The 27,100-nt window shown below is 43.6% G+C and overlaps 1 protein-coding gene across 1 annotated transcript in view; it reads right to left on the bottom strand.

Moving 5' to 3' along the window:
- sorcs2 (sortilin-related VPS10 domain containing receptor 2) overlaps positions 1-27,100 on the bottom strand; it is a 261,561-nt gene that overhangs the window by 136,563 nt on the left and 97,898 nt on the right. The window contains exon 3 of the mRNA XM_078281836.1: positions 3,258-3,357. Within this exon, the coding sequence (XP_078137962.1) occupies positions 3,258-3,357 (100 nt within the window). The remainder of the gene's footprint in view (positions 1-3,257; positions 3,358-27,100) is intronic.

Below are 27,100 nucleotides of genomic sequence, written 5' to 3'. Positions count from 1 at the left end.
CGGTGTTGTCTTTGACCAGCAATCTATACTGCACATCCAGTGACCTGTCCAATAAGAAGTAAGTGGTTGCTCTCATTCTTTGCCTAGAGATGGTGTCAGTGAGTTGTTAAGACCCCAGCCGCTGGGACTGTGGGAGCATAAGAAACTCCTATATTCAGCCTTTTTTACTAATCATTCTCTCTCCTAGTATAAAAATCCCCTTACTCATCCTAATCTTGTAACTATTTTCACCAAACTTCAAAGGCTGATAAGGATTTGAAGTATTTGCATAAGAGTACTAAAAGAGGACAGCCAGTTAAGGCTAAGACAGCCTGGCCTTGTCTGGTAGGCGCCTTAAGCCAGTTTGCTGAATCCTTATCTATACTGCTGACCCCTTCCCTCTATGTGAAGTATGTATAAAGAACTGTTTCAACAGATTCTATCGCCTATGTTTGATATCTCTCTCGCCTTACAGCAATGATAAGCTTTGGTCATCCTGTCAGTGGTGTGTGCCCACTTATTAAGTTAATCCTGTGATATCCTACTGTATCCTTGCTGGCCGAATCCTGAATCCTTATTTCATGTCTCTTCATGCTCTGTGTCCTTCTCGGCTTTTCTACATGTCTTAAAGGAAAGAAATGCTTAGGTGAGTGGTGTGCTCTGTGATCATACAATTGTGATGTAGGGATGTGTCATAATGGGATCAATGTCAATCTTTGTAATTTGGCTGTTAAAATTTTTTTAGATATTGAGATAGGTCATGAAAATAATTTTAACTGGATGTAACTAACTTTGTAGAACTCAAATGGCTGAACAGGAGCTAGAGAGCCACCACCCACTAAAGAGCTTCTGCTGTGTTGTTTTGTACTCATCCTCCATTGGCTGCTTTCAGTTGCAAAGCTACTCAAAAACTTCAAGTAAGTAAAGGACAATCTTGCTCAGTGGAAGGTAGCATGGTTCCACCACAACAATGCTGCATCATCTCAAAAAGCATCAAGCTATTTCTACAATCGAGGTAGATGGACCTAGCTAAACTAGCATGACAACATTTATGCTAACACCTAGGAAAATTGTGACAGAAGCAGAACATAATACCAACATAGCTCCTAGAGATATTCAACCAATCAGTACCAGAGCAGAAAGTGATGGAAGCTTTTTGGCCATAATCAGCTCTAGCCTTTGTATGTTTGCGTATTTTGACCATGAGAAAATGGACTCTCATGATGTTGAGAAACACTCGCCCAACCAACTGCTCTCTAGAGACGACCGTTCCAGAAAACCGCTGAGGGAGAGAGAGACGGCGCTGAGCCTCGAGACTCAAAGTTTATTTACAGCTCTATTTGTGCTGAAGTGTGTCAAGGGTCCTTGGAAGCCCTCTGCTGCGAAGGGTCTTCAGCAGATCTTTAATGGAGCTCTCAATGAAGCGCCGGAGAGAGCGGGTGACATTGTCTCTGTCTCTAATTGCCTCAAAGTCCTATTGATTACTTGAGGCCCCTCACACCTTTTCAGTGTGATCCCTTCACACTGTGTGTAATCCCTTCACAGGGTTTACAGACCCACTTTTCTGCTGTTTTCTGATGTGATTAGCAGTATTGATCAAAGTGTGTGTGGGTGTGGATGCGTGTGGGTGTGTGTGGGTGTACCTTACAAAACGTGATCCCTCATAATTTGGACACCGACAAGAAGGAAGTAAACACATGGGCGCATACTAATATTTAGTTACCGGGATCAAAGTTGTGTGCTTGATTATATACTGCACACATGCATGTATTACACACACACACACACACACACACAAACGCAGAGTCACGGAAGCCCTCATCCACAGCCGTTCACACATAGAACATGCACAAACACACACACGTGCACACACACACATAGAACGTGCACACACCACCAACGCCTACACAGTCATGGAAGCCCTCAACCACTGCCCTTCACACACAGAAGATGCACATGACACCATCACCCACACACACACACACACCTATGCAAACACACAACAACACACACCTACACACACTGATTCGAGCGAGCGGTGTTGAACTTCCACTTCCAGCGCTCCCCTCCCACCAGGCCTGGAGGTGTGTTTAAGCAGCAGCTTGATCCACAGCTCCTATTACCAGACATCCTGCTGTCATAACACACACTCTCACAGCCAGCACCTCTGACACACCAACCTCTCTCTGTCTCTCTCTCTCCCTCTCTCTCTCTCTCTCTCCCTCTCTCTCTCTCACTCTTTCTGTCCCTGAGGGAAATTAAGACGACTCCATTCCCATGCAATTAAATGCTACTGCTGTCCGGCCCTCCATGATTTTGTGTCTGTGAGAGTGTGTACACGCATGAGTGTGAGTGTGTGTGTGTGTGTGTGTGTGTGTGAGTGACTCGAGGATGACTTGGCAATTCCCATACAGACATGTGGAGTGGGGAATGGAGGGGAAAGTGAGAAGAGTGACTACATCTAATCTCCCCCTCTATCTCTTCATCGATTGGAAGGACCCTGGGCCCCGGCGATAACGCCTGTCAATTGGACAGGCCGCCACGGTTGGCAGTCCAATCATATCTCAGCTTAAGTCGCCTACCTCTCGGCTTTCACTTCGGCTCATGTGGCGCTCTCTGCTTTGAAAATTACTTTAATTCTGAAGCTGTCCTTGGATTCAGTAACGGTAACGATGCTAGAACGCGCGCACGTGGTCAAAGGTTGCGGTTGCACACAGAATATCTTATCGTACTGAATGAGTGTCCTTCTGATTGAACTGTTCACATGTATGTTGGAAAAAGTGATATGATAAGTATGTAAAAACTTTGTCGTTGACGTCACTTTTTCTATGTGAACGCATGTGCAGAAAGAAATTAATGTATTCAAACCAGAGGAGTCAGTTTAAGTGCTTACATGGCTGTTATTCTCGAATTTAACAGATTATCAAAGGTTTATACCAGCCCTTTCACACCGAATATAATTCATTTACGCTGATTATTAATGGTATATTAGGCTCTAAGTCTCCTGGCTAAGGTTAGGCAACAATTAGTCCTCGATTTCAGTGGATTATATTCTTAAATCATACATCTTTAACTAGGCGTCTTCGAATTCCAACACAACCTGTCTACGTCAACATCAACCTAGCCTTCCATCAGTGAGTTACTCACTTTCGACAAAATATTTAAGCAAGCCTTCCCATTTTCTTCTAAAACTGTCAACTGTGAGGTGATGTATGACTCGATGCTTGATAACCACGTGCAGATGGAACTTAAAGCGGAATTTAGAGACGTCCTCTTACCTTTTTCTTGTTGGTCGGGCAGATGTAGAAGCTGGTCACCACGATGGTCGTCCCTGGCATCAGGTTGAGTTTGGTGTAGGTGGTGCCATAGTCCGTGGACCTGCAGACACACAGGGAGGAACAAGAACAAGCGGCATTTAGTCAGTGAACTTAGAAAATAGGAGCATTTGCTGTGCCACGATTTCCCCTTCGCAATGACCTTATAAATCACACATGACCATCAATAGGGAAAGGCATTATAATAATGGTTCGCAGAATAAGACCCCATTCTAAAAATGGCTGCTGCACACACACACACACACACACACACACACACACACACACACACACACACAATGCTGACAGTTCATTATATTTTATACCTTCTCTTGGTTCTATTTTCCCAAACTATTGCCATCTGCATATTGAAACTTCCGTCAGGATAGAAAACCTATAAGTTGACGGAAGGAGATTACATCTGCAAAAAGCCCAGGGAAGGGCGACCTGCTTATTCTCTCAAACTGCCCCCAAAGGCATTATATCAGCTCTCCATTCACCATATTACCATCTTGTGGACGGCGGTCTGAGTCCGGTGACGAATCAAACGGCTGGACAGCCTGTCATTGCGGCGGCAATGAAAAAACAGCCTCAGGCTAGCAATGAAACACTGGCAAATCCCCAAATCTGGCAGCTTTAAGAGCAGGTGAGGTGACTGCTGTATGTGTGTGTGTCTGTGTGTGTGTCTGTCTGTGTGTGTGTGTGTGTGTGTGTGTGTGTGTGTGTGTGTGTGTGTGTGTGTGACTTTGAGATTGATAGCTAGCTGCTGGAGTGTTTCTCCAGTCCAGCCAAGCCACACACACAAAGCAGAGTGAAGGTGATTATTTGTGACAGGTTTTGAGAAACGGCCCAGGTTTCGGCTCAACAAGGCTGAAGAGAGGTGACCGCTTATGGATAATTAATGGGTTGGGCGCATATCTCGAATTCCTGTCAGGAATATAGAGGGAAGCCGCTGATATAATCCAGAAAACATATTCTCCCGAGTCAAATAATGCAAGAGGGGGGAGGATTAAGGTAGCAAATACTGATTACAGCGGATTAGGCAACCGCATTCAACACAGGGATAAATAGAGAGGGTAAAGAATGCAAATGAACATCTACCGTATTTGCATGCGGTTATTTCCAGTGCGCAGCTTTTGAAGGCGGCTTTGTGGAGCTCATTTAGAAAGCAATTCAAAGCACATAGGAAAGGAGATGCTGCAGTATTTAGCCCAGGGTTGAGGGTTCAACAGGAGGGAGTCTGGCAGGAGAGGGCTTGATGAAAGAGAGTGATCAGTGAGCACGTCGGCCTGGTTCAGGATGAGAGGATTTACTCCTTTGCGCAGCGGGCCGCCGTGCACACACACACACGCACAGACACACACACACACCCAAAACCCCCCCAGCCCCCCCTCCCCCGTCCCTCAATCCATTCAGCAACCAGCTCTCCCTGAGTGCTCTGATACAGCTGTAGAAAATGGAGTGGCCTAGCAGGGGTGAGCTATTTCTCCGCGGTGAGCTGGCAAGTGTTTTCATCTTCCTCGCCGGCCTGTGCGCGGTGTTTAACCCTGGATCACTCAGAGGACGCAGACAGATCGAGCGCTGATGGCTGTGTTAGCAGCCGGAGCTCGACGCTTATCTCAAAGCCCTGCTTGCGGATGGCAACGGGGGCCGGCTGGGGCCCGGTGTCCACAGGCCCACCGGGAAGCTGGGATCGTCGGGGTGTAATTGCTAAAAAAACACGCTGAGATGTAAAGACGTCATTAGAGAATGCGTGCGGAAATTCGGTGTTAATGAGTTTGGTGGATGATTAGAACATTTTATATTTTTTTAATTGCGTGCATCTACTTTTTCTAATAGTTTCAATCTTCCTTGTTCTTTTATAATTACCACCAGTGTTATGAGAAATTATTTTAGCGATAAGCTGGAGACATTAAAACTGTGCTGCAAATTACATTAGAGAATGTGTATGTGAAAATTTGGTAATGACTTGGGAAAATTATTATTATTTTTTTTTTTTTTTGTCTATTTTTCATGCATCTAGTCTTTTAAACTGTGACATTTTTTCTGGTTTATTTAGAATTACCACCAATGCTTCAAGAAATGATCTCGAAAGTATAACCAACTCACTACGTTATCTATGCAAACAATGGTGATCTATTGTATTGCTGTATATTACATCCTTTTTGGAATAAACCAGTAGTAATCTATCTTTAACACTGAAGTCTCCAATGCCTTATCTCCATTACATATTCATAGTCCTTCATTAGTAGCAGTGTAATGACCAGCCGGCCTGAGGTGGGCCCTCTGCCCAGAAACCTATCTTAGCATCTGGACTCTAACTATTCACTGCCCTCATATCCCATCTTGCCACCCTCATTACCCCTCACTACCAAGGGTCTGACTTGGGACTTAGCATGGAGCCTGCTGTTAGTGCTTCTTTGCATCTGTCTTGTGTTAAACATCAAAAAGAAGTTGTGTATTGTGGGCAAGCCCAAGCACCGCACTTGCTCAAATGATGGAAACTACTGTACTCAGCACAAATGTAAAAAAGTCAGTCTTCATTTGACCAAGCGAGGCTAACGTTAAACCTACAATATGCAACTCTGCGTGTTGGTGGCTCCAAGTGGCAGCGAGAGGTGTTTGAAGAATTGGAACCCACAAATCTATTGACATGCTTTATACCAAAGATACCAAATGGACGAGAGAGGAGAAAGATCTAATGTTGGTGAGTCCAGCTTTCTCTGGACGGAGCGCTGCTCACTGCTGTTTAGGAGACACTTCGTATTTCACTCTTAAGTTTTGATATGTGACCATAAGTGACCATAAGCAACACCAGAGTTGAATTTGGTCAAAAAGGGCAAATCTACAAATCTGTTAAAGGGGACGCTCTTTGCTGGGTGTAAGACGTATTTTTACATAAATTATTTAGGCAAAAAATGAAGATGCTTAAACACCAAAACACAAAAGAAAATAATAAATGATCACGACGATGAACAGCAGCAGCCATTACACAAAGAAACATTGTGGTCACTCAAGTGAGAAACACAAAAAAGGCAACTGATAAATGTTGCAAAGCAGGAGGGAGGAGTCAGGGGGGCAATGGAAAGACATTACGTGACTAATAAGGCTAATTCGGGGGGGTTTGCTGAGGAGAGTCAGCAGCTCCAATGCGTAAAGTAGAGAGAGTAATGATGTTGAGTTAATAGGAGAGCTCATTTAATACTGTCTGCCATCCAGACCTTTGGATTAATAGACTGGTAGGGAGCTATTGTAGATTAATGAGGAATAATTACTTTGAAACAGAGCAGAGAAGGGAGAGGACAGTGCACAGGGAGGGTGGAGAGGGGAAAAGGGTTGAAAAGGGAGGAGGATGAAGAAGTGCCTAAAATTACCTCTATTGTACTCAAATACACCCGGTGTACCTCTCAAACCCATGCAAAATTACAGATTATGAAAAAAGTAGGGCATTTGGTCTACTAGCGTACTCCTCCCGTTGGTATTACCCTTCATCCCTGACAAATATCACAGAGAATAGCATTTCATTTGCAGTATTTTTGCACTCCAACAACTTCGACAACACACATGAGTATTTACACACTGCTTTATTGCTGAAGTGTTATCAGTGCTTGGCAAACGCCGCATTCTATTCCACTGCTCAGTTAGAGGCACGAGGATGCTTGCCATTACATGTCTGTGCGTGTCAATGCCATCCTATTCAGGTGAAATGACTCCCTGACTCACTCTTACCGTCAAACCATCACAAACAAGAACTATCCAAGGTTAGGGAATCTGCTCTTTACTAGCAAGCAGAATTTGACTTATTATACTTACTTTTTCATAGCACAATGAAGAAATATCCGTCTCTGATACTCAAAGGTTTGTACAAGTTGTGAATTTGTAAATTGCTACACTGAACAATGAAGCCACAGACGTTTAGCAGAGGCCTGAAATTTGAGTCACAGCTAAAATAATGACGAACACAAGGACAGAAAAGAACACAACCACTAGAATATTGAAATTGTATAAAAGAAGAGTAGAATAACAAGAGATTGAAAAGGAGAGAAAAGGTTAGACAGAGACAGAGAGACATAGAAGTGTCTGCGAGGGGAGGATGTGACAGAGATAGACACCGCGGGTGAAATTGTGTTTTCGTTGACACGCTTGAGAAAACAGAGAAATGCGGAAGCACTTTAGGACGGCGTCAGGTGCTGATTCAGATTTAATGTCCTAATATGTCAAGGTTGCTCCCAGCGCCTGGCGTCTCTGAGAAGACAAATCGAGAGCATCAGGCGGATGCAGCGAGCAGACGCATGCGGGGAGGGAGAAGACCAAAACATATGGCTGGGACTGAAGAGAAGGGGAGGAACAAGGATGTGTACGACGGAACTTCTACAAGAACGAGAATGTACAGGACAAGCAAGGGTTAGAAAAAGACGAGGCATTGTAAAAGATCAACAGCCACTTTGCTTTTCCAGAGTGAAGAAGAGACAGAATTTCTGATGAATGCATCCAAAGATCTTCATACATGTTAGCTGGTGATGTCTTATGCATACAAGTTCAAAGCCTGAGTTATGGGCTCCCACAGGAGCCAACGCTGATTGAGACGTGACAGTGAGCAAAGTATTTGCTTTACTGTAAGAAAGGCTGATTTGAAGTCATGTCTCACAGTGTTATATCCCATGCTCTTGCAAGTCTAGAGGTGCGTGGAATATGTGTCGAGAACTAAGCTAACAATCTGAAATGAATCTCAAATGAAGCTAATGGTAGAGCGGAGAGGTGGTTTTGCATGTTAAAGATGAGCCAGGAGACGTTAGCTAGATGTGTTCTGACATGGTGAAGGTCTGATTTCTGCAGAGAGCTAAGAGCTGAGGCAGACAGATGCTGTCAGTCTGAATCAAGCCTGGGTGTCCAGACGGCCAGACGGTGAGGTTTGACGAGGCTCATCAGCGATTGGCTGACATACAGATGTCCCAGGGAGCCCGGCTAGCAATTGGGGGGTTGGGGAAGAAGCCAGCGTCCCTGACAAGACAGAGGGGATTGAGCCATATCTGCCTGTGGTTCATCTGTCAGAGCCTTCTATCATCCATGCTATGTGCAGTTCTGCCACAGAGACACAAGGTTGGGAAAATCTGCAATGCATTACACAGCCGCTCCACTGACAAGCGTGATGAAGCATGGGGGAAATTTGCTTCCTTGCCAAGGTATCGTTCACTGGGGTTAATAGCTGCGTCCCGAAAAGCATTGTGCCCAATTTTGACCGGAATGGTTTTAAGCGCAGGACATGAGCGATCATAACGATCTAAGCGTTCCCGTCTTTCTTTTTGAAATAGCGGGGAGTTAGCAGTAGAGGGGAGCTTCTGATTTATCGCAGTGAAGGTAATTGCCGTGACTACCGTTAAAAATACTGCTGAGAGGGGGGTCGCCATTAGCGTTAAAGCTGATTTACTGCGGCGGAACACACAGTATCATAAATACCACCTGATGGATCGCACACTTTCAACAAGTATGATCATATTTTACACTTGTATATGGTAAACAGTGAGAAATATTGTGTTTTACGACACTGCTCTAAAACTGTGAACCGTAGATAGGATGTGGAGACAAAGAAGCGGGATGTATGACGTGTAAAGAAGAAGGGGAAACATTCCCAGTCTCCATCCCCTTCACACATGGGCAGGTTATCAATGCTCACCTCCATTTGGCTCGCGTCTGCCTTCGAAATGACCATTCTTCTTGGCAGCAGCTGGTTTTTACAAGACGGGCAGAACCTCAAAGCCATCTATCTGTTTATTTTCCCCTTCTTTTTACAGCGGTACAATGGTTATGGATGATAAAGCGTAGGGAGTCTCAGGTGTACCCTGTAAAAAGGTTTTATGGCCGTCTGCTATGACCTGATTGTGTCAAAGCCAGGCTATATTGACTCTAGACAGGACTATAGGATAATATAGTACAGTGTGTCTCCCAGAGATCCATCACATGTTGCTAACAGAGTGGCTGTGGTATAGCTATGAGGTAACTTGAAAAACCATCTCGTTGACCAAAAATGCCAGTGAAGACAAGCAGCAGAGTTTACCCTGCTACTTATTCTGCCTTACAATGTCCTTTCAAGATACTTGTGGTCCTGTGGTGACCAGGTTATGACGGCAGTGGGTACAGAAAGACGGACTGACAGATTTTAACACTCAATCCATTTGCAGAGTATAGTGTGAACCCTTGTCAATAAGGAAAGCAAAGGCTGACTGGTGAACTTTCCTTGGCCTTGGAAATACAGTGCCGGAGGTGTCAGCATGCATTGGTCACATCTCATCGAAGGGCAACCATGTTGCATTGTCTACAGAAAGGTGTTATGGTTGCCGTCGGACTCATGACTAATAAGAAGAAGGGAAAAAATCTTTAACTTTTTCACTCTTTCAGTCATTTAGGACTAGGGAGACTCTGCCTCTGCCGAGTGTTTCCTCTGCTTTCAGCTCTAAAGTAGAAGTACCGACTCCACTAGCGCAGTTATGTGAGCTCATGCCTTCATCAGTGTGCACTGATTGCTCGTCTGCATTCCCCTTTCCTCTTCCTCCCTCATCCCTCATTTCCTGAACGATGATAGAGCACCCATTGGATTTGGAGTCCTGCTGCTGCACTCGGCAGCGCTTCATCAAAGTGCCATTTGCAGTCCTGGAGGACCCCGAAGACGCCGTAATGTGTAATTCAGCAGTGAGGTCTTTGAAGATAATGTACTGTATTGTCCTGTACTGTAAGAGGTGGGAGTAGGCACTAGAGGCAGCGGATTTAGTCAGAGCTGACAGTTAGCAATGAAAACACACACACACATATGCACTCTTACATGCAGGATCCAATCTGAGAAAGATTTGCTCATGCTGCTGTTGCTCACACACACAGCCAACAAATTCACGATTGATGATAGCAAAACTTAGCCCATTTGAGGCAGAGAATCACAATACCTGGGTACCAGAGGGTGGGAAGATATACATTTCTGTTCAGCTACGCTGAGTCACTGATGCTCCAGCAGCCATTGGCAAATTACATCTGGAAGTGCCTCCCACACAGCAAGCAGTCTGAGCAGGCAGCTAGCCAGGACACAGTGATTCATGCTTGGTGAGGGCACTTCAGAGTGGCAGATAGTCCCTTGAAGTGTGGTACAAAACCACTGGAGCATAGTTATCGGGAGCGAAGGGCCTTTGCCATTTCAGAGGCTGCTTATGGAAGTTCCCTGACAGCTCTTTTTGCATCTGTGTGTTTTTTCAGTTTGTGCAGAGAAAACAACACACAGTTAGCTATTAATGACTCTACAGAAAGCCAAAGGGGATGCCTCCCTTGAACAGAATACAGCCTAACAAGTCTCGTCACGCCTACAGTCATGCCTCTCAGGGTCAAGGCGTGGAATATATCACCGTCTGATTGCAGAGTAGCTTGCTGAAGAGGGTCATTGTTGTATTTTATCACCGACCTCTTCGATGCTCTCTCTGAGGCTTTGGGATGAGTCACTGCCCTCGTCCCGTCAGCTTTGATGACCATATGTTTGGACGTTTCTGACAGAATTCTCGGAATAAGAGGAATGACAAAAAGACATACGGAGGCCTTGGTGACCTCCAGGCCTCCCTCGATGGGCTGTGGTCAACCCTTATCTGTCAAGACGGTCTGTTTGAGCACTGGGACCCTTGGGAGACGTTCAGCCACAGCGCTCTCCCTCAGATGTCCTCGATTTCCCGCTGTCATACATTTCAAGTTCACCAACTTATTCGCTGTCCATCACAGCAATATTGTGTCGTAAATTGCTCAGTTGCGGCACTGCTACATCGGGGCCTGTCCTGTTTATCAGTTCCCATTAAGTGATCAATGTTATAAAATAGAGGTTTCATTGGCTGGACCACTTTGATGTCTGAGTTCCCTTTAATGATAGAGACTGTTAAATTGCAGTGAAATAGATCCCTCCCAATGCTAAAAGGCAAAGATATAATATGAAAAACCAGCTCATCCAACCTTTTAACATCTCTTTGAGAACTTGGCACATTCAGTTGGCACGCTTCATGCAAATCATTAAGGAACTTCCTCTTTTAAGAGAGGTGCAGAAGTGGTTTTGTTAATAAAACCCATAAAAAACAAAAATGTGTGCGTGTGTATATATAAAACTGTATTACCAGGAGAAATATCTGGATTCCCTGGTTTCCAACAACAAAACTTCCTGGTTCTCCCAGTGAGCATAATTAGCAAAAATAAGACTCTGAAATCAGTACAGACTAAAATCCTCGAAGAGAATTCAATCCTCCAGCACCACACTGGGCATCCTTGAATGCATGCGAGAACAGAGAAATTTGCATACTGCAATAATCGTTGTCAAGTTGTAATGTCTGCATTCCAATGAAAGCTATTCTTCCATTGCGAGGCCAGCTGGCCTGGTCTCCTCCTGTGTAACCTTCAAGTCTGAGCCATCAGAAGGAGTTCAGCAGTGTACCAACAAAGACTGTGGGGATGCTAATGTAAATAGGCTGAGCGCTCCAGCCGGTCGGGTAGTGATGCTGTAAGTGGTGGGTGACGCTGTAACACAATGTCACCATCTGCCCTTGTTGTCACGGATACAATGTGTTAAAGGGGAATGGCCATTTTCAAAAAATGTAAGATTATACAGAAGGTAATAGAAGAGACACTGTTGTCCACTCATGCTTTTGCATTCTTCGAGAATGCGTAGCAAAACCACTAGGTGGCCACTTCATCACGGTATGAAGGGAGAATGAATGGAGTATAGAATTGCAATGAAATTTAAGATCTAAAAAATACATTTTGTCACAATCTGAATGTCTATTATGTGAACAATAAAAGCTCATAACAGGAAAGCAATGCCATAGCATTCTGAGTTATTTCATTTTCGGTGTTCTCCTTTAAAGCTTCACTAGGCAACTTCACACATTGGTGACTCCAAATGGCAGCGAGAGGTAACTGTTTGATTTGAACTTCAATACCCAGAAATTATGTAACATGATGTCAGTAAACTGCACACGTATGTTTTCCAACCCGGCAGGTCTGTGATGCTTTATATCAAAGGAAACCAAAGAGACGAGAGAGGAAAATTTGGTTGTTGTTGGTGAGTCCAGCTTTCTCTGGATGGAGTGCTGCTCCGTCTTTGGATTTCACTCTTAAGTTTTGATCCGTCACTTCATGTGGGCAGAGAAGTGTTCATACCCGACACCAGAATTTCATTTGTTCAAATAGGGCGAATCAATGGGGTCCCAATTACTGTAGATGGGATACTCTCCTCTGCTGCAGCCCCACCTGCCCAATGCTTTTCCTCATTAATACTATCCTCCTAACCCCCTGGATAACAGGGACACAACAAGGCAAGCTGGAAAAGAGCGACAACACCACAAACAAGTCCCACCCACCCAACGGCCACAGGGGTCCCAGGTAAACAAGCGACGAGGAGGCGATGGAGAGGTTGAGGGCGCCAGAAAATGGACAGGGGTTAAGGAGAAAAAGAGCGAGGAATTCAATGAGAGTCGAGAGGAATGGGTGGATGAAAGCTGCCATGAGTCATTCTACCCGCGCCGGCTTTCATTAGTGCTGATATGCATCTCCTGCAAGTCTGTGACAAGCAGAGAACACCTACAGACTGCAAACCGGTGGCAAAGAAAAAACACTCTTCTTCTTCAACGCAGGAGCTCACCGCTACAGCCAAGAGAAACCGTGCTTTCGCAAAGTGTGGATTTAACCGAAAGGCTGAACTGCGAACAACACTATGAGCTATGTATAGAAGTGGTGATAGTGGCCTTGAGCTTTGCGACAAGTCCACTTAGAAGTTCCACTTATCTCGCTCTCTCTCTCTCTCTCTCTCTCTTTCTCTCTCTCTCTCCTCTTCTTTCAGTCTGTAGCCCTCCCTCTCTCTTGACTGGGATTAAATATTGCTTATAGGCCTCTCCTCAGTCTTCTCCCCTCTAATGTGGTTAAGCTCTGACTCAACCACTTCTGCCGGCTGGATTCGGCTCAGTGGAGGAGCCGACGGCACCGTAAAACACCCGCCCCCACCCACCCACCCACTACCTTCTTCTCTGTAGCACCCACCCTGTGCCCTCTGCGCACCCATGTCCCGACCGAGAGAGAGGGAGGACGGGCTGTAATTGGGGACATTTATCTCGATGACATCCCCATCAGCACCCTCAGGACAGGCACCCTCAGCGCCGCAATTCCAAAGTATCAGTCTTCACATGACATGCTGGAGAGCAAGTGTGTGTGTGTGTGTGTGTGTGTGTATCTTGGTGTGTGTATGTATGTATGTGTGTGTGTGTGTGTGTGTGTGTGTAAGGCAGCAGTTCCATGAATCCATGAAGTTTTGGAAGGTGATGCAAGTTGTCTTCATGTGACATATTGATGTGGGACTGTGTGCGTGTGAAGGTCTATGTGTGTTCAGGTGTGTGTTTGTGCATGTATATGTGTGTGTATGTGCATGCATGTGTGTGTGTATATGTGTGTATATGTGTGTTAGGAAGAGCTTAGATCCGCGAAAGTTGTGTTTTGTGTGGAGATGCACACAAGTAGTCGCCATATGTGTATGTGCCTTTATGTGTGTGTGTGTGTGTGTGTGTGCATATGTATGTGCCTGCGTGTGTGTGTGTGTGTGTAGTAAAGAGCTTAGATCCATGAACATTGTGTTTTGTGTGGAGATGCAGTTGAGATGCACAAGTCAAAGTTAGTAGAAATGTGCTTCCATATCAGGCAGATAAAAAGAGTTTTGTGCCTATGAATGTGTTTTTGTATTTGTGTGTGTGCGTGTGTGTGCGTGTGTGTGTGTGTGAAACAGCTTAAATACATGAACGTTGTGTTTTGTGTGGAGATGAACACAAGTCAAAGTGAGTCGAAATGTGCTTCTATATCAGGCAGATAAAAAGAGCGAATCCTCCGACTGAACTTGGCTGTGAATCCTTAAACAGGAGAGCTTGTTCACAGCCGGAGTGGCAGAGCCTCTCCTCTCTCTGCCGTTTCAATCAGTCTATTCTGCACATTATACTGTCTGTCTCTCTGCTTTGTTTTGTTTCTCAATAACCACACCGAGGCGCAGAGGCACAACAGTGGAAGTACAAAGACAAAGGAACACTCTCCAGCCTAATTGCTTTTTTCTTAAAATCGATAGACATTTCTTTCTTTCCTGCAGGCTTTTGGAAAATACTCATCTCTCTCGCCCCCAAAAAGCCAATTACTGATCTCATCTAGGCAATTAAGGGAAGACCTTTTTATTTTTTTTATTTTTGCTGTGGTTAAATTTGACAATTTTAAAGGACTACTCTGACTTTTTGGGAGTTTGGCCCATTGGTCACCTTACCCAATATGTGATGAGAGGATTGGCACCAAATTCATCTGTTTCTCCAGTAGGTAGCTCTGTCTGGTGCGCATGCTAACGCTTTAGCATACAGTATGTATGTGCTAGCCAAGTAGCATTATCCTACAAGTGAGAAAATGAGAACTTATAGCAGCTCTAAGGCTGGGTGGTTAATTCATTTTATTTGTTGTACATAAAATTCAATAAAAAGAATGAACTTTCAGTGGCAGAAGATCTCTCTTCCCACAAGACTTCGGGCGTAACTTGTTTTGTTTACACAAGTTAGCCAGATAGCTAAGTTTTTGGTGCTATTGATTCGTAATGAACACTAATGATGAAGACTGAGACTTTGTTTTCAGAAGTTATCAATCTACAGGCCATAGAATGAAAACCAATGCCAACTAAAAGGTTTAACTTCATAACTAGATCAATGAAAGGAAATTTCAACAAACAAGCTAACATTTCGGCCTAATAAATTGGTAAAATTGGGATTAGTCAACTTCGCCCTGAAGATCTGTGTGTGCTACCTGTTTACCTTTGGGTATTTGATGTTTTACTTCATACTTTGAATAACGCTAATCGTTGACGGTTACTTAACATACTGTATGCTAAAATGTCAGAGCTATCTACTGGAGACACAGATATGATTATGGTGCCAATCCTCTCATCACGTTAGGTAAGGTGACCAATGGGCCAAACTCCCAAAAAGTCAGTGTAGTTGTTTAAGCATAAAGGATGGAGTATGGAGCATAAAGTTGTGCAGTCGGTCACAACCAGTGGTATGGAGATCCCAATGCCTTGAATGGTTTGAATTAACACTGTGAGCATTACATCATGTTTCAGATACATGCCTCGAGGATACAATCAACAATGTGTCGAACCTAAATATTGGGTGCAGTGTTGCAGCGATCGCATCAATGATCTGCACAAGGCATAAATTAGTTATCTTTTCTAATATGTGTTTTTCCTCATCTATTTAGCCTACATAACTAAGACTGATGTGGTCCAAAAATAAAACTAGCTCATTCCCACAGCAGATCATAATTTGTATTATTGTACCGATGTTTTCTGCTGATGATTGTGGTTTTGTCTGTTCCACCCCTTTGCAAATAGTGGGGAACAATTTCTGTTTAAAAGGATATTTGTGATATGCCTTGGGAATGTTTTGTGTATTTGTATTGGGGACCCATGAATGTAATATAGCAATTATGGGTCTCTATTTGATTTGAACACTGAAGGACCACTGTGTGTGCTTGTGTTGCAGAGTAGCTCATGACTTTTGCCACCAGACAATGATTATTTAGCAAAGTAGGGGAATCTCTTCCTGCAAACTTCCTTTGAGACAAATATTGATGGACCGAAAATACAGAAACTGCTGAAAAATGTGTGGTGAAATGATGACCATGCTTCATCAGAGTTTTATTGACTCTGTTTTAAGCTTCTGTATTGTTGCCTGGTTTGGCAGCTTAAGCAATAAAAATAGACTGGGGTGCTTGCGGAAAATAGCCAGTAAGGTTACTGGTGTGAGACAGGCACAACTGACTGGAATCAAGTGGTGAGGAAGGCCAAAGCCATTCTCTACTGCCCCAGTTAGAGGGTAGTTTGAACCTCAGAGTGTCTAAACTCAAGAATAAAAGGCAAGACAAGGCATTTCATACACAAGGCAAATTCAATGTGCTTCACATATAACACGAAAAATACATAATTTGTCTAGTAAAATGACATTAAAAAAGAAAAAAAAGACAAAAATAGGTAAGGATAATGATAAAAAAATAGGAATATTAACGAACCTCTATATCTATGATTTACCACATTCCAGCGGAAATACCCTCTATGCCTACACAACTTATCAATCGCTGTCTTGGAACATAGGAATGAACCTCTATGTACCTTATTGTGTCATATTTACAGGAATGACAACTCTGTAAATATGTCCTTAGACAACCAAGCCTTTCAGTACTTACTTGCCATAAACACAAACAATTAATTGTGAGTTCTTCCTTGAGTTGAGAACCTGGGACTCATTTATTTTCCGCTGCAGTTATTATTAGACTGTTGAATTTGAACATGAAAAGATCTATCTTACGCATCTTACGCCTGTACAGACACTCTGAGAACTTTGTATTTTGCGCTGATGAGTGACCTTGTTTTACATCAAACTGTGATTTTATTATTCATTTTCATTGTCTGAATCTCCACTCCTCACCTAATGGTATCCATACCCCCACCTAAGACCCCTCACTTCAAAAGCCAACAGGCTATTCCCTCATGCTAACCATGGCTCCATGCTGGGAGCGCGCTCACCGATCGCCGTGGGGCAACTCACGAAACCCGTCGCTGTAAAACCCAACGGCTCGGCCTCGTTGGCGATGATCAAGAGCCAACATATAGACGTTAACATGAAAGAGGTGAGGCTTTTGATGTGCTGAGGGGTTGTGCTGTATGTTTAACTTATGACCAGACGACCCTTCATAGATCTTCTGGATAAAGAGCCATTCTATGCTGAGGAATTCATAGAGGAGTTTGGCAATGGGAGGATCAGCAAGTTTCTAGGTGATTGTTTTGTTTTTTTTGTTCTTCCAAATTTGATCTTGTAGTTTTTATCATTATGATGGAGAGCAAAGATCTAGCAAAAACTGATTGGAAGCTATATCTAAATAATTCACATCAGGGGAGCATTTAGGACCAATATTCCCTCTAATCTGATAGTTTGGTGACCTGCAGTATGTCTAATAATTTAAATTTCTGACCAAATAATATCTTGTCATCAGTCATTGCTCCATTTTATCCCTAAAAATGTAGTCAACATCAGCAGGTTTGGAAGTTTTGGTAGCAAATGATATTAGATGCAGGGATTTAGGGTTTAATGAATTGACGTCTCTGTGTCTCACATACGTTTCCTCCACCTTTCATCCCCTTTTCCCCCCCTTCCTTTTTAATCTGAGCACCTTGACCTTTGACCCCCGAGCAGAGAAGAGTGACAGGATCGCAGGACGCCCACACACGCCTGGATGTCAGAGGTCAGACCTCATGGGAGGTGGTCCCGTGCCGACGTCAGGCGACTGGAAGACAAACCAATTTGTCACAGTAACCGGCTCCGACAAGACCCCGAGACTAATCAGCCACTACTTATTGCTGTTAGTTTTAGTGGTGATCGGTTTGGAGTTATGGCGGCAAGGTGAGCCTGATGGGACCTCAGTGTTACCCTTTTAGGTTACAAACCTCGAATCTCCAAAACATCAACTTTTCTGTTATGAAGGAAAATTGCCTTGTTTTTAGCTTGACCGCCATGCATTTTTGAGGTTATCCAGTGGGTTTTCATAAGCAGGGAATGTTCTCAACCCATAGAGGAACATCTAATCCTTAAATTGAAGTTAAAACATGAAAATAAACTAAATTGGAGTTACAAGACAGATAGACTTTTAAAGGAAAAGTTGAAACTGAGACAAAAAAATTGTGCTCAAAAACACAACCACTCACACACTCCCATACACACACACTAAAAACACACTCACACCCAACAACAGCAACAACAGATCTGAATATCTGCATCCATCAAAATCTACAGTGCCAAGGTTGAATTAACACTGGAATGCATACAGTCAGGCCCTCTCCCATTGTATGTACTGCATTCTGTATCCTCCACATATATAAATATATATATATATATATATATATATATATATATATATATATAGAGAGAGAGAGAGAGAGAGAGAGAGAGAGAGAGAGAATTAGAGGCAAGCTGTGGTTTCAGTCAGTGGGTTGATGACACAGAGGGAAGCGAGAGGCATCCCAGGGGGCCGAGCGAACACACCGCGGCATCCTCACATCTCCTAATCATCTGCCACGTCTCAGACACACACCCGCTGGCTCCGCACACACACACACACACGATGTATTCACACGCTCACACACAGGGTGTATACATAGGCACAAGCACTCATGTTTAGTTAGACTGTATAGACTGTATGAATGAATGAATAAATGACTGTCAGCCAGTCAGTGTCAACCACCTCCAATATGATGGATATGATGCAGTTTGATTGATGACATATTTATTGTAGAATTGATCAATTCTACACTGGTTTTCTATGGGAAGACCTTAACCTGAATTGATTCTAATGCCAAATTCTGATTGGATCGCATGAAGTACGCATGAATATTCAATTCTCACCTAATATCTATAGTCAGAAGACATCAGATACATATGGAGTTACAACCAACCGATGCCTATAAAAGCCGACATGCATCGCCGTGAAGGACATCTGTCTCTTAACGTATAAAATGCAATTGAGATGGGTCTTAAACGTCGAAATGACGCGATGCAATAAATGCGTTTACAGGGCAATAAAGCGATCCTTGCTCATGGGGCAATTTCCTTTGTAAGCGCTCGCCCTCTAACAGCAGATTGACTGGTTCCGATTGTGCAATCCACTCACCCCTACTGTTTATTTCTTTAATGCGACTGAAGGAATGCTGACGCCATTGAGAAGGCGCTGGTAGCAGAAGGCATACTGCAGAAACATTTCATGAATGTGAGAATGGTAGAAAAAGAATGGCAGTGTACCGGAGACAGTTTGGCGAGGTTTCCATGAATCAAGGCAGTCTTGTATGGGGAAGGATGAGGAAAGTCTTATGTCATACTCGTCACTTTGACATATAAGACTCTAACGCAAGACTTGCCTCATCTTCCTCAAACAAGAGCTTGATTTTTGGGAAAGCCCAGCCTCAAAATTCTGCTTACTTTTTCAGGTAAAGTGACATTCTTTTCCATGATTTTCAAGTTTTAGATTCCCTGTTAAAAAGCACCTTGATGATGCTTACACATTTTACTATACACAGGGCATACCAGACATTTTGCCCTCTTGCATTCCATATACACTTATGAATATGTTTATAGATACGTTTCAAAATACAGAAAATTGGATCACCAATTGTATTTCTACATGTAGATGACATTCATTTGAAACTTATATTGGACTTTGGAAATACATTGTCTTCCTATGAATTGTGGACAAAATGTATATGCAGGTATACCCATAATATACTAGTCTATAGTTTATTTATACAGTCCTTTTACCACAAGCATGTCTCAAAGGATAGCATACTACACATATATACACATTATATACATCCTATATTATATCAAATACCTACTTCATATACATCATTAACTACATCATATTACGTCATTATCATACATTATCGTATACATCATTTTTACTAGATTATATACCATCATACACCATACTACGCACAAACACACTTGTGTCTATGGGCAATTTAGGGTCTTCAATTCATCTAACCTGCATACTGAATGCTATCTACATGTACAAATACAGTTTTGTCCAATTTTTGCATATCCTGAAACAAATCCATAAACATATTCTGAAATATGTGTGAGAACTATTTTTATCCACATGGGAAGAAAAAGGATCTCAACCACTTTGAACCAGACTGAGCATTGCTTTTGTGCCTCCCTTCACAGCCACCAGTTAAGCCTCATTGTGGAGCTGTCCGCGGCGCTGACATCCCCCCTCCACTGCCTCCGGTCTGACTCGACGACAAGCCGACGGCACGCCGACGCCATCTTGGCTCCCAATTATGGCAAATGCATTCCAAGGTGGGCGAGCCAACGGCGTTTTATCACCTCGCTCGCTCATTGTTGTGGGGAAAACGCTCGCGGAAAGCACATTTGGATTAAAATATGCCCACGTTTGCTTGTCCTTGGTTAAATGCGGCCGAACGCCGGGCCGCAAAAGTAGGCGTTCATCTCATTTGTGTAATTGCATTTAAAAGCACACTTGCCTCCTCGTCGGACGCGCTGAAATATAATGCCAGAATTTGCCGACAGCAAGCTTTTTCCCCTCCATAAAGTAATAAGATAAGAGACTTGCTGGCCCGAAATCAAAAGTGACATCACCTGATAGGCAGAGATGCATCGGCGCTGGGGGCCGTAAAAAAAAATTAGACGGCAACATGAAGAGGCTGACTTGTGATGCCGCGTGTCAAAGAAGACTGTAACCGTAAGGAAAAGGGAGGAAGCGAGAAGTTCAAGAACTCCGCGATAGGAACGAAAAAAAAAAAGTACAACGAAAAGAAGAAGACGTGGAGATAAAAGCGAAGCCGAGGTGAGAGGAATATCACAGGGTAGCGGGGTGACGTCCCGATGAAGTGATGTCGAGGCCGCAGAGGAAGCTAAAAGCACAGCGAGAGTGTGTGTGTGTGTGTGTGTGAGAGAGAGAGAGAGAGAGAGAAAGAGAGAGAGAGAGAAATGCAGTGAGGTTGAGAGAGCTAAGGCTGGGCAGGGAGGTTAAGTGAATTCCCTCAGTGTGTGTCTCTCTGAGTCAGGAGCAGAGACAAAGTCCACTCAAGTATGACTGGACCACACACACACACACACACACACACACACACACACACACACACTAGACACTACATCACACTCTGTCCAACAGCCAATTAAGATTTCTTGCTCTGTCTAGTTCTTTCTCTTTCTCTCTCTCGTGCCCATCAGTTGTCCCTCTCCTAATAGTTCTCTATCTCTCTCATTCCTTCTATCTATCTATCTATCTATCTAGAGAAAAGGAATCCAACCCAAACTGCACTTTCAATTGCATGAGTAGAGAAGACAGGTGTATTTTTACATACAAATCTTGCCTAGTGCAGCATTACTGTAAGTGTGTGGTTGGCTTGGCACAGTAGCACTGACACAACAGGTAGAATGGAGCGGTCCATCCAGTGAGCCTTGATGACCATTAACCAGCACAGCTGCTAGTGCGGGAAACCACATCACTGCTCTTTATACTGGCATGAGCACACCATGTTAAAGCAATTATCTACGACATTTACTTATCAGTAAATGTCCGTTTTGCTACTCTCTATATCTGATAGTGATTCAGCATATACCCAGTTCAGCAGTTTGTTTGGAATAAACAGAAGAAGAGCTGGGTAGTTAGCATGAGCAGTGATAGCCACCATGGCTGAACAGACAAAGAAAAGAGAAACTCAAACTGCATCAATAGAAAATCCAAGGAGAAAGACATCACAGTACTGGACACACTGTTTGATTGACAGCTGATCTCTGGGAATTGATGGAGATGGAGGCAAAATAAAAACAAACAAGGATCTCGAGGATTACCACTTTAAGGAATACAACATGTGAACAAAACGTGCGCTACCCATGTGGAGTGAATCTTCTTCTTCTTGGACCGATACAATATGAATCTTCCGCTACAGCCTCATTCATAAAGGGAGACAGTCGAAGCAGAGTGTGAGACATGGAGGGGAGAAAGAAAGATGCAAAAGAAAAGCACTAACAGAGAAATCAGTATCGACGATTTTGACTGTCAAATGGGGTTTCAACAGCCAAAAGACAGCCAATCCCCCCCCCCCCCCCCCCCCACACACACACACACACACACACACACTTTCACTCCGATCCATACGTTTGAATCGGCACATTCGCCAGCTATTACCATCTATATCCAAGGCAACCCATACATTCATAATACATTCCATCCTTTACACAGCATCACATATTAAACATGACATGTTGTGTCTGCTATGTAATCACTTCCCCCTCTTACCCAGGCTAATGGCTTCAGACAACAATACCACCCTCCCCCCATCACACACACATACACATATGCACCATACCCCCTCATGGCAATCTAAATCCAATGATGGCACTGTTAACCCACTCAATCACACACACACACACACACACACACACACACACACGCACACACACCTGACTGCTCCCTGTACGGCAGATTGTAAATAAACCAATTAAGGCAGCGCTGTGTGTCTCCGGGGAAGCGGACAGTCAGGACCACCTGTGAATCTGTGTGGCCTTGCCGTCCATCTGTGTGTGTGTATGTGTGTGTGTGTGTGTGTGTGTCTGGAAGCATGCGCTAGCCTTCCACTTCACAGACAAGTACATCTGTTCATCCCCACGGGGATTCGCCTCACGATACCGTCTCACATACACACACACACACACACACACACACACACACACACACACACACACAAAGAGAGTCTCTGGGATAGGTAAGTGATGGTCCTCCAGTAAAAGCCACATGCTGGTTGAGTCATTTAGCTGACGTTTTCTGTCTGTTTGCTTGTGTGTGTGTGTGTGTGTTGTCGCCTTGTTTTCTCTTTGATCTCTAAATGATCTGAGGTGTTAGATCTAACTCAGGGCCTCAGTTGGTGGCTGGTGTGTATGTCTATGTGTGTGTGTGTGTCAGGATGTGTGTGTCGACGTCTATGATGATTGTTTATGTAAATAGATGTTTGCATGTGTGCTTATGTATGCATATGAGACAGAAACAGAAATAAAAAAACATGCGAGTTCACTCTATGACCTAAAACTCTTTGAACAGAACTACAGTATGTGTGTGTCGGTGTGTGTGTGTGTGTGTGTGTGTGTGTGTGTGTGTGTGTGTGTGTGTGCATGTCGGCACATCTACATGTTGTTGTGATTTTGTTTGTGTTGACGTGTGTTCACACTTCATCTCAGCGTGAACTAATGACAAGCCTAACCTACTTGCGAGGGTGAGAATGCAGATGTGTGTGTGTGTGTGTTTGCAGGTGTGCGCATCGGCCTTGATAACTCTTTCTGCATCTGTGTGTGTTTGTGTTAGTGTGCGTATTCGCAAGTGTGCACATTAGCACTTCAGCAACTCTGTGTGTGTGTGTGTGTATAGTAGGTGTGTGTACATCTATCAGCACATTGATGGAGTGTGTGTGTGCATTCGTGTGACTATACTGCTTAAGGTGTCGAAACGCTTGACATTTATAGTAGCACTTTCACCAACAGCGCTGGTAGGAGATTTAAGAGCCAAACTTGAGCCCATTTCCTGCTTAGTCTCTCTCTCTCACTCTCTCTCTCTCTCTCCCTTTCTCTCTCTCTAATAGCATGCTGAAATAATGTGATACTTTATCGATCCTAAGAGGCAATTCTCTTCCCTGGAGCTGGTAGGGATTCAGTATCTTGCTCAAAGACACTTCAGCAGGGTGAGTTGCCCCACCCACACCCCTCCAAGAAAATCCAATAAATCCATAAACCCCGCAGCCCGCCCATCAAAACCATCTGACAAGCCTCTGTATTAGCTAAAGTGGCAGGTAATCAAATCAACCCCCCCTCCTTCTTCTTCTCCCAACTGGGTTGTTGCTTCCGGGGCATGATGGAAGTACGCCTCCATTTCATTTAAAAAGCTGTTTCTTCTAATTTCCCCGACAGAAAACACAGAATACATTACGGCAATACGGCCAAACTACAACACTTCAATCAATGCCGCGGTGTCATGTTCGATCAATAGCCTCTCAGAATTAAGAAATGTGGACAAAGTGTCGAAGTGTGGCTGTGATATTGCTGTGAGTGCGCCTTTAGTACCGCAGAAGTGGGGTGTCAGCAATAGCTCCTAATTATGGTATTCAAATTATGGTATTCACTCGTTTTTTTTGACAAGCAGAAAATGTAATTGCCCCATTAGCTATGACTCAAACATCTCAAAAGATCCAAAACGATATGCGTTAATGGATGAATTGAACTCAACGCAGCCATAAAAGTGCACAAACCATGCCAGCATGAGGACTTTCAGCTCTTAAACACCTAAAAAGTTGGCTTGAACACTAACTTTAGAAACTGGTCATAAAACTATAACTGTATTTTTCATGTTTCTCAGTGTACAGTGTATTTACCGGCAAAATATCTGTTTATTGAACGATTATTTAACAGTTTCAAATCTCCACTACAGCTCATATGGAGGTAGTGCTGAAACGATTAGTCGACAGAAAAGTAATTGATTATAATTTTGATAATAGATTCATAATTTTAGTCATTTATCAAGTAAAAATACCAAACATTTGCTGGTTACACCTTCACACATATTAAGATTGGCTTGCTTTTTTCCATTCATATCACAATGAATTGAAGACTTAGGGGTTTTTTGGCTGCTGGTCAGATGAAGAAAAAGAGATGGAGATAATCATAAGAGTATACATAAAAGTCACTATCATTAGCATCCATTGAATCCAAATGATAAATCGATTAATCGTAAAAAATAATCGCTAGATTAATCTATAATGAACATAATCGGTAGATTTTTTAGACAACTCTTTTTAATCTATGCATGGGTTTTTGAAAGCTTGTTCTGCAAAATGTTAAGACGAGATACGATAAGATGAAACTTTAGTGATCCCTGTGGGGGGAATTGGGTTGTTGCAGCAGAAAAGAATATAGCAAAATGGGGGTATTTACACATATGTAGCTCTGTAGACAATAAGAGAAGCAAATTTGTGTGCTGAAAAAATTGGGTGAAACTATAGATCCTGGGGTGCTGGGTGGATGTATGACGGTGTCTCCCAGCAAGGGGTCTTTGAAGACAATCCTCTGAGTGCACACACACACACACACACACACACACACACACACAAGCTGGCTAGTAATCTCAGCAGCCACATGTAAAGCTGAGCAGGAGACCAAAAGGGGTCATGCACCCTTCCTTTCATCTGATAACCATGAATCTATTTAGTAGAGATTTCCTTTAGCAACTCTTTATCCAATTTGGACTTTGGCACTTAGTCAATTCTAAATCTAATACTCCCTCAACAATTTCTTCAGGACGAATTGATCAGACCAGCTGCTCATTGAATCTCTGAAAAGATCCCAATCTCTGGCTTCCTAAGGGCATCATGTACCTTTCCTTTAACTTTTATTACCATATATTTAGTAGAAATTTCCTCTAGGAGCTCTTTATCCATTTTGAACTTGGTCACTTAGTGTCAGTTCTTAACAACCTCTGGACAACTCCCTCAAGACAAATCTGTGAAGAGTCCGGTCTTCTGTAGCGATGTTTCCACCCGATTGTCAAGCGAATTTTAAGCAAACTTTTGAAATGTCACAAATTAATAGGCCTCCTGAATGTGGAACTGCGTCAGAAAACCCAATCACGAAAGGGACAGAAAGAGAATTTCAAAGAAAGAGTCTTTCAAGAATTGATTAGTATTGGCTACGTTGGGTTTATTCTTTCGTTTCAGCTTCTATTCATATTTCATGCTGTCTGAAGACAAAAACAAAGAAATGCCCTTGGTAATTATGCACCAACTAATGGCCATACAACCACAAAGTCCACTTTACACATGGGAGGGACAGAGTGTACGACATTTCGGGGCGGTCATGGTGGAAAGAGAGAAGTGCTTTCATCACTGTTTCAAACTTTTTTCACAATACTGAAGATTTTTTTTTACAGAATTTGCTGTGTCAAGGCATCTTTTCTTGTTCAATTCACCCTAATTTGCATTGACTGGATTGAAACCCAGCTTACACTGAGGTCCTCTAACTGATTCTGATGGTCAGACGTTTGGTTTCAGTATCATAAGCTTGGGTCTCTATTGACATTCTGACTCTGTCTCTGAACTCTGGCTCAGCTGCCTCACACTGCTCCCTGCAGACTGGCCACTGGCCTTCAAAGATAACTCCACCAACCTCAACCCCACCTCACAGACAAGCACACACACACATACACACTCACACACACACAAATGGCTGCAGCGATGCATACACAGTCCACAAGCAGCATGCAAGCAACGTAACATCTGCCATTTGGTGGACGCTGTTACCCCAAGCACCTTTGAGTACATTACCATAACTGAATACATTTTTAGCTTCCGACACACACACACACATATACAAGTTTGTATTGCTATACTTGTGAGGACCTTCCATGGAATACATTCATTCCCCAATCTGTAACCCTAACCTAACACTAATCCCAATTTGAATTCTAATTCTAACTCTAAACTCAAGTACTAACCCTAAACTAGCATCTTGTAGAAGTGAGAATCGTCAAAATGTCCCCACTTTGGAGTACTGTCCTCGTCGTTCTAGCCTTGTGAGGACATTTGGTCCTCATAAGGACAGAAATACATGAACACACACAAACACACACTCTCTCCCTCTCTCTCTCTCTCTCTCCCTGTCTCTCTATCTCTCTCTCTGAGTGCCCTCTACATCACTGTGTCTCTCTTAGTTAGGGCTGAAGAGGCTTTTTGTAGCCGCGGAGTGAGGGGGCCTTTCACATGGTGGCTGACAGAGAGCACCCATGGGAGGGGGAGGGGGGTGCGGGGGTGGGGGTTGGATGGATCTGGACTGAGGCTGAGTGCAAGGTGAGAGGCCTGGGTGGGGGGGGTTCGACATGTGTAGGGTGTCTGGTTGGATTAGGGTGTGGGTGTAGCGGAGGGGGGGGGGGTCACTGTGAGGTGAACGCACCAGCTTTGGGATTGATGTAGCAGTGTAGGCAGGATGTCAGGGCAGACCGGCCCGGCATGCTGGCACTCAGCCAGGCATGGAGAGGCTGAAGGGATGGTGGTGGGTGAGGGTAGCATGAGGACTGGAGAGTGTGTGAGAGAATTACATGTTCATACAGATGGTGGTGTATTCAACCCTTGCATCTGGCTAGTGAGGGCTGGCACATTTTGTGTTACTTTCTAAGGATGA

Source organism: Centroberyx gerrardi, chromosome 23, assembly GCF_048128805.1.
Source record: "Centroberyx gerrardi isolate f3 chromosome 23, fCenGer3.hap1.cur.20231027, whole genome shotgun sequence".
In the NCBI taxonomy this organism is placed as follows: domain Eukaryota; kingdom Metazoa; phylum Chordata; class Actinopteri; order Beryciformes; family Berycidae; genus Centroberyx; species Centroberyx gerrardi.
This window is presented reverse-complemented; position numbering and strand designations above follow the sequence as displayed.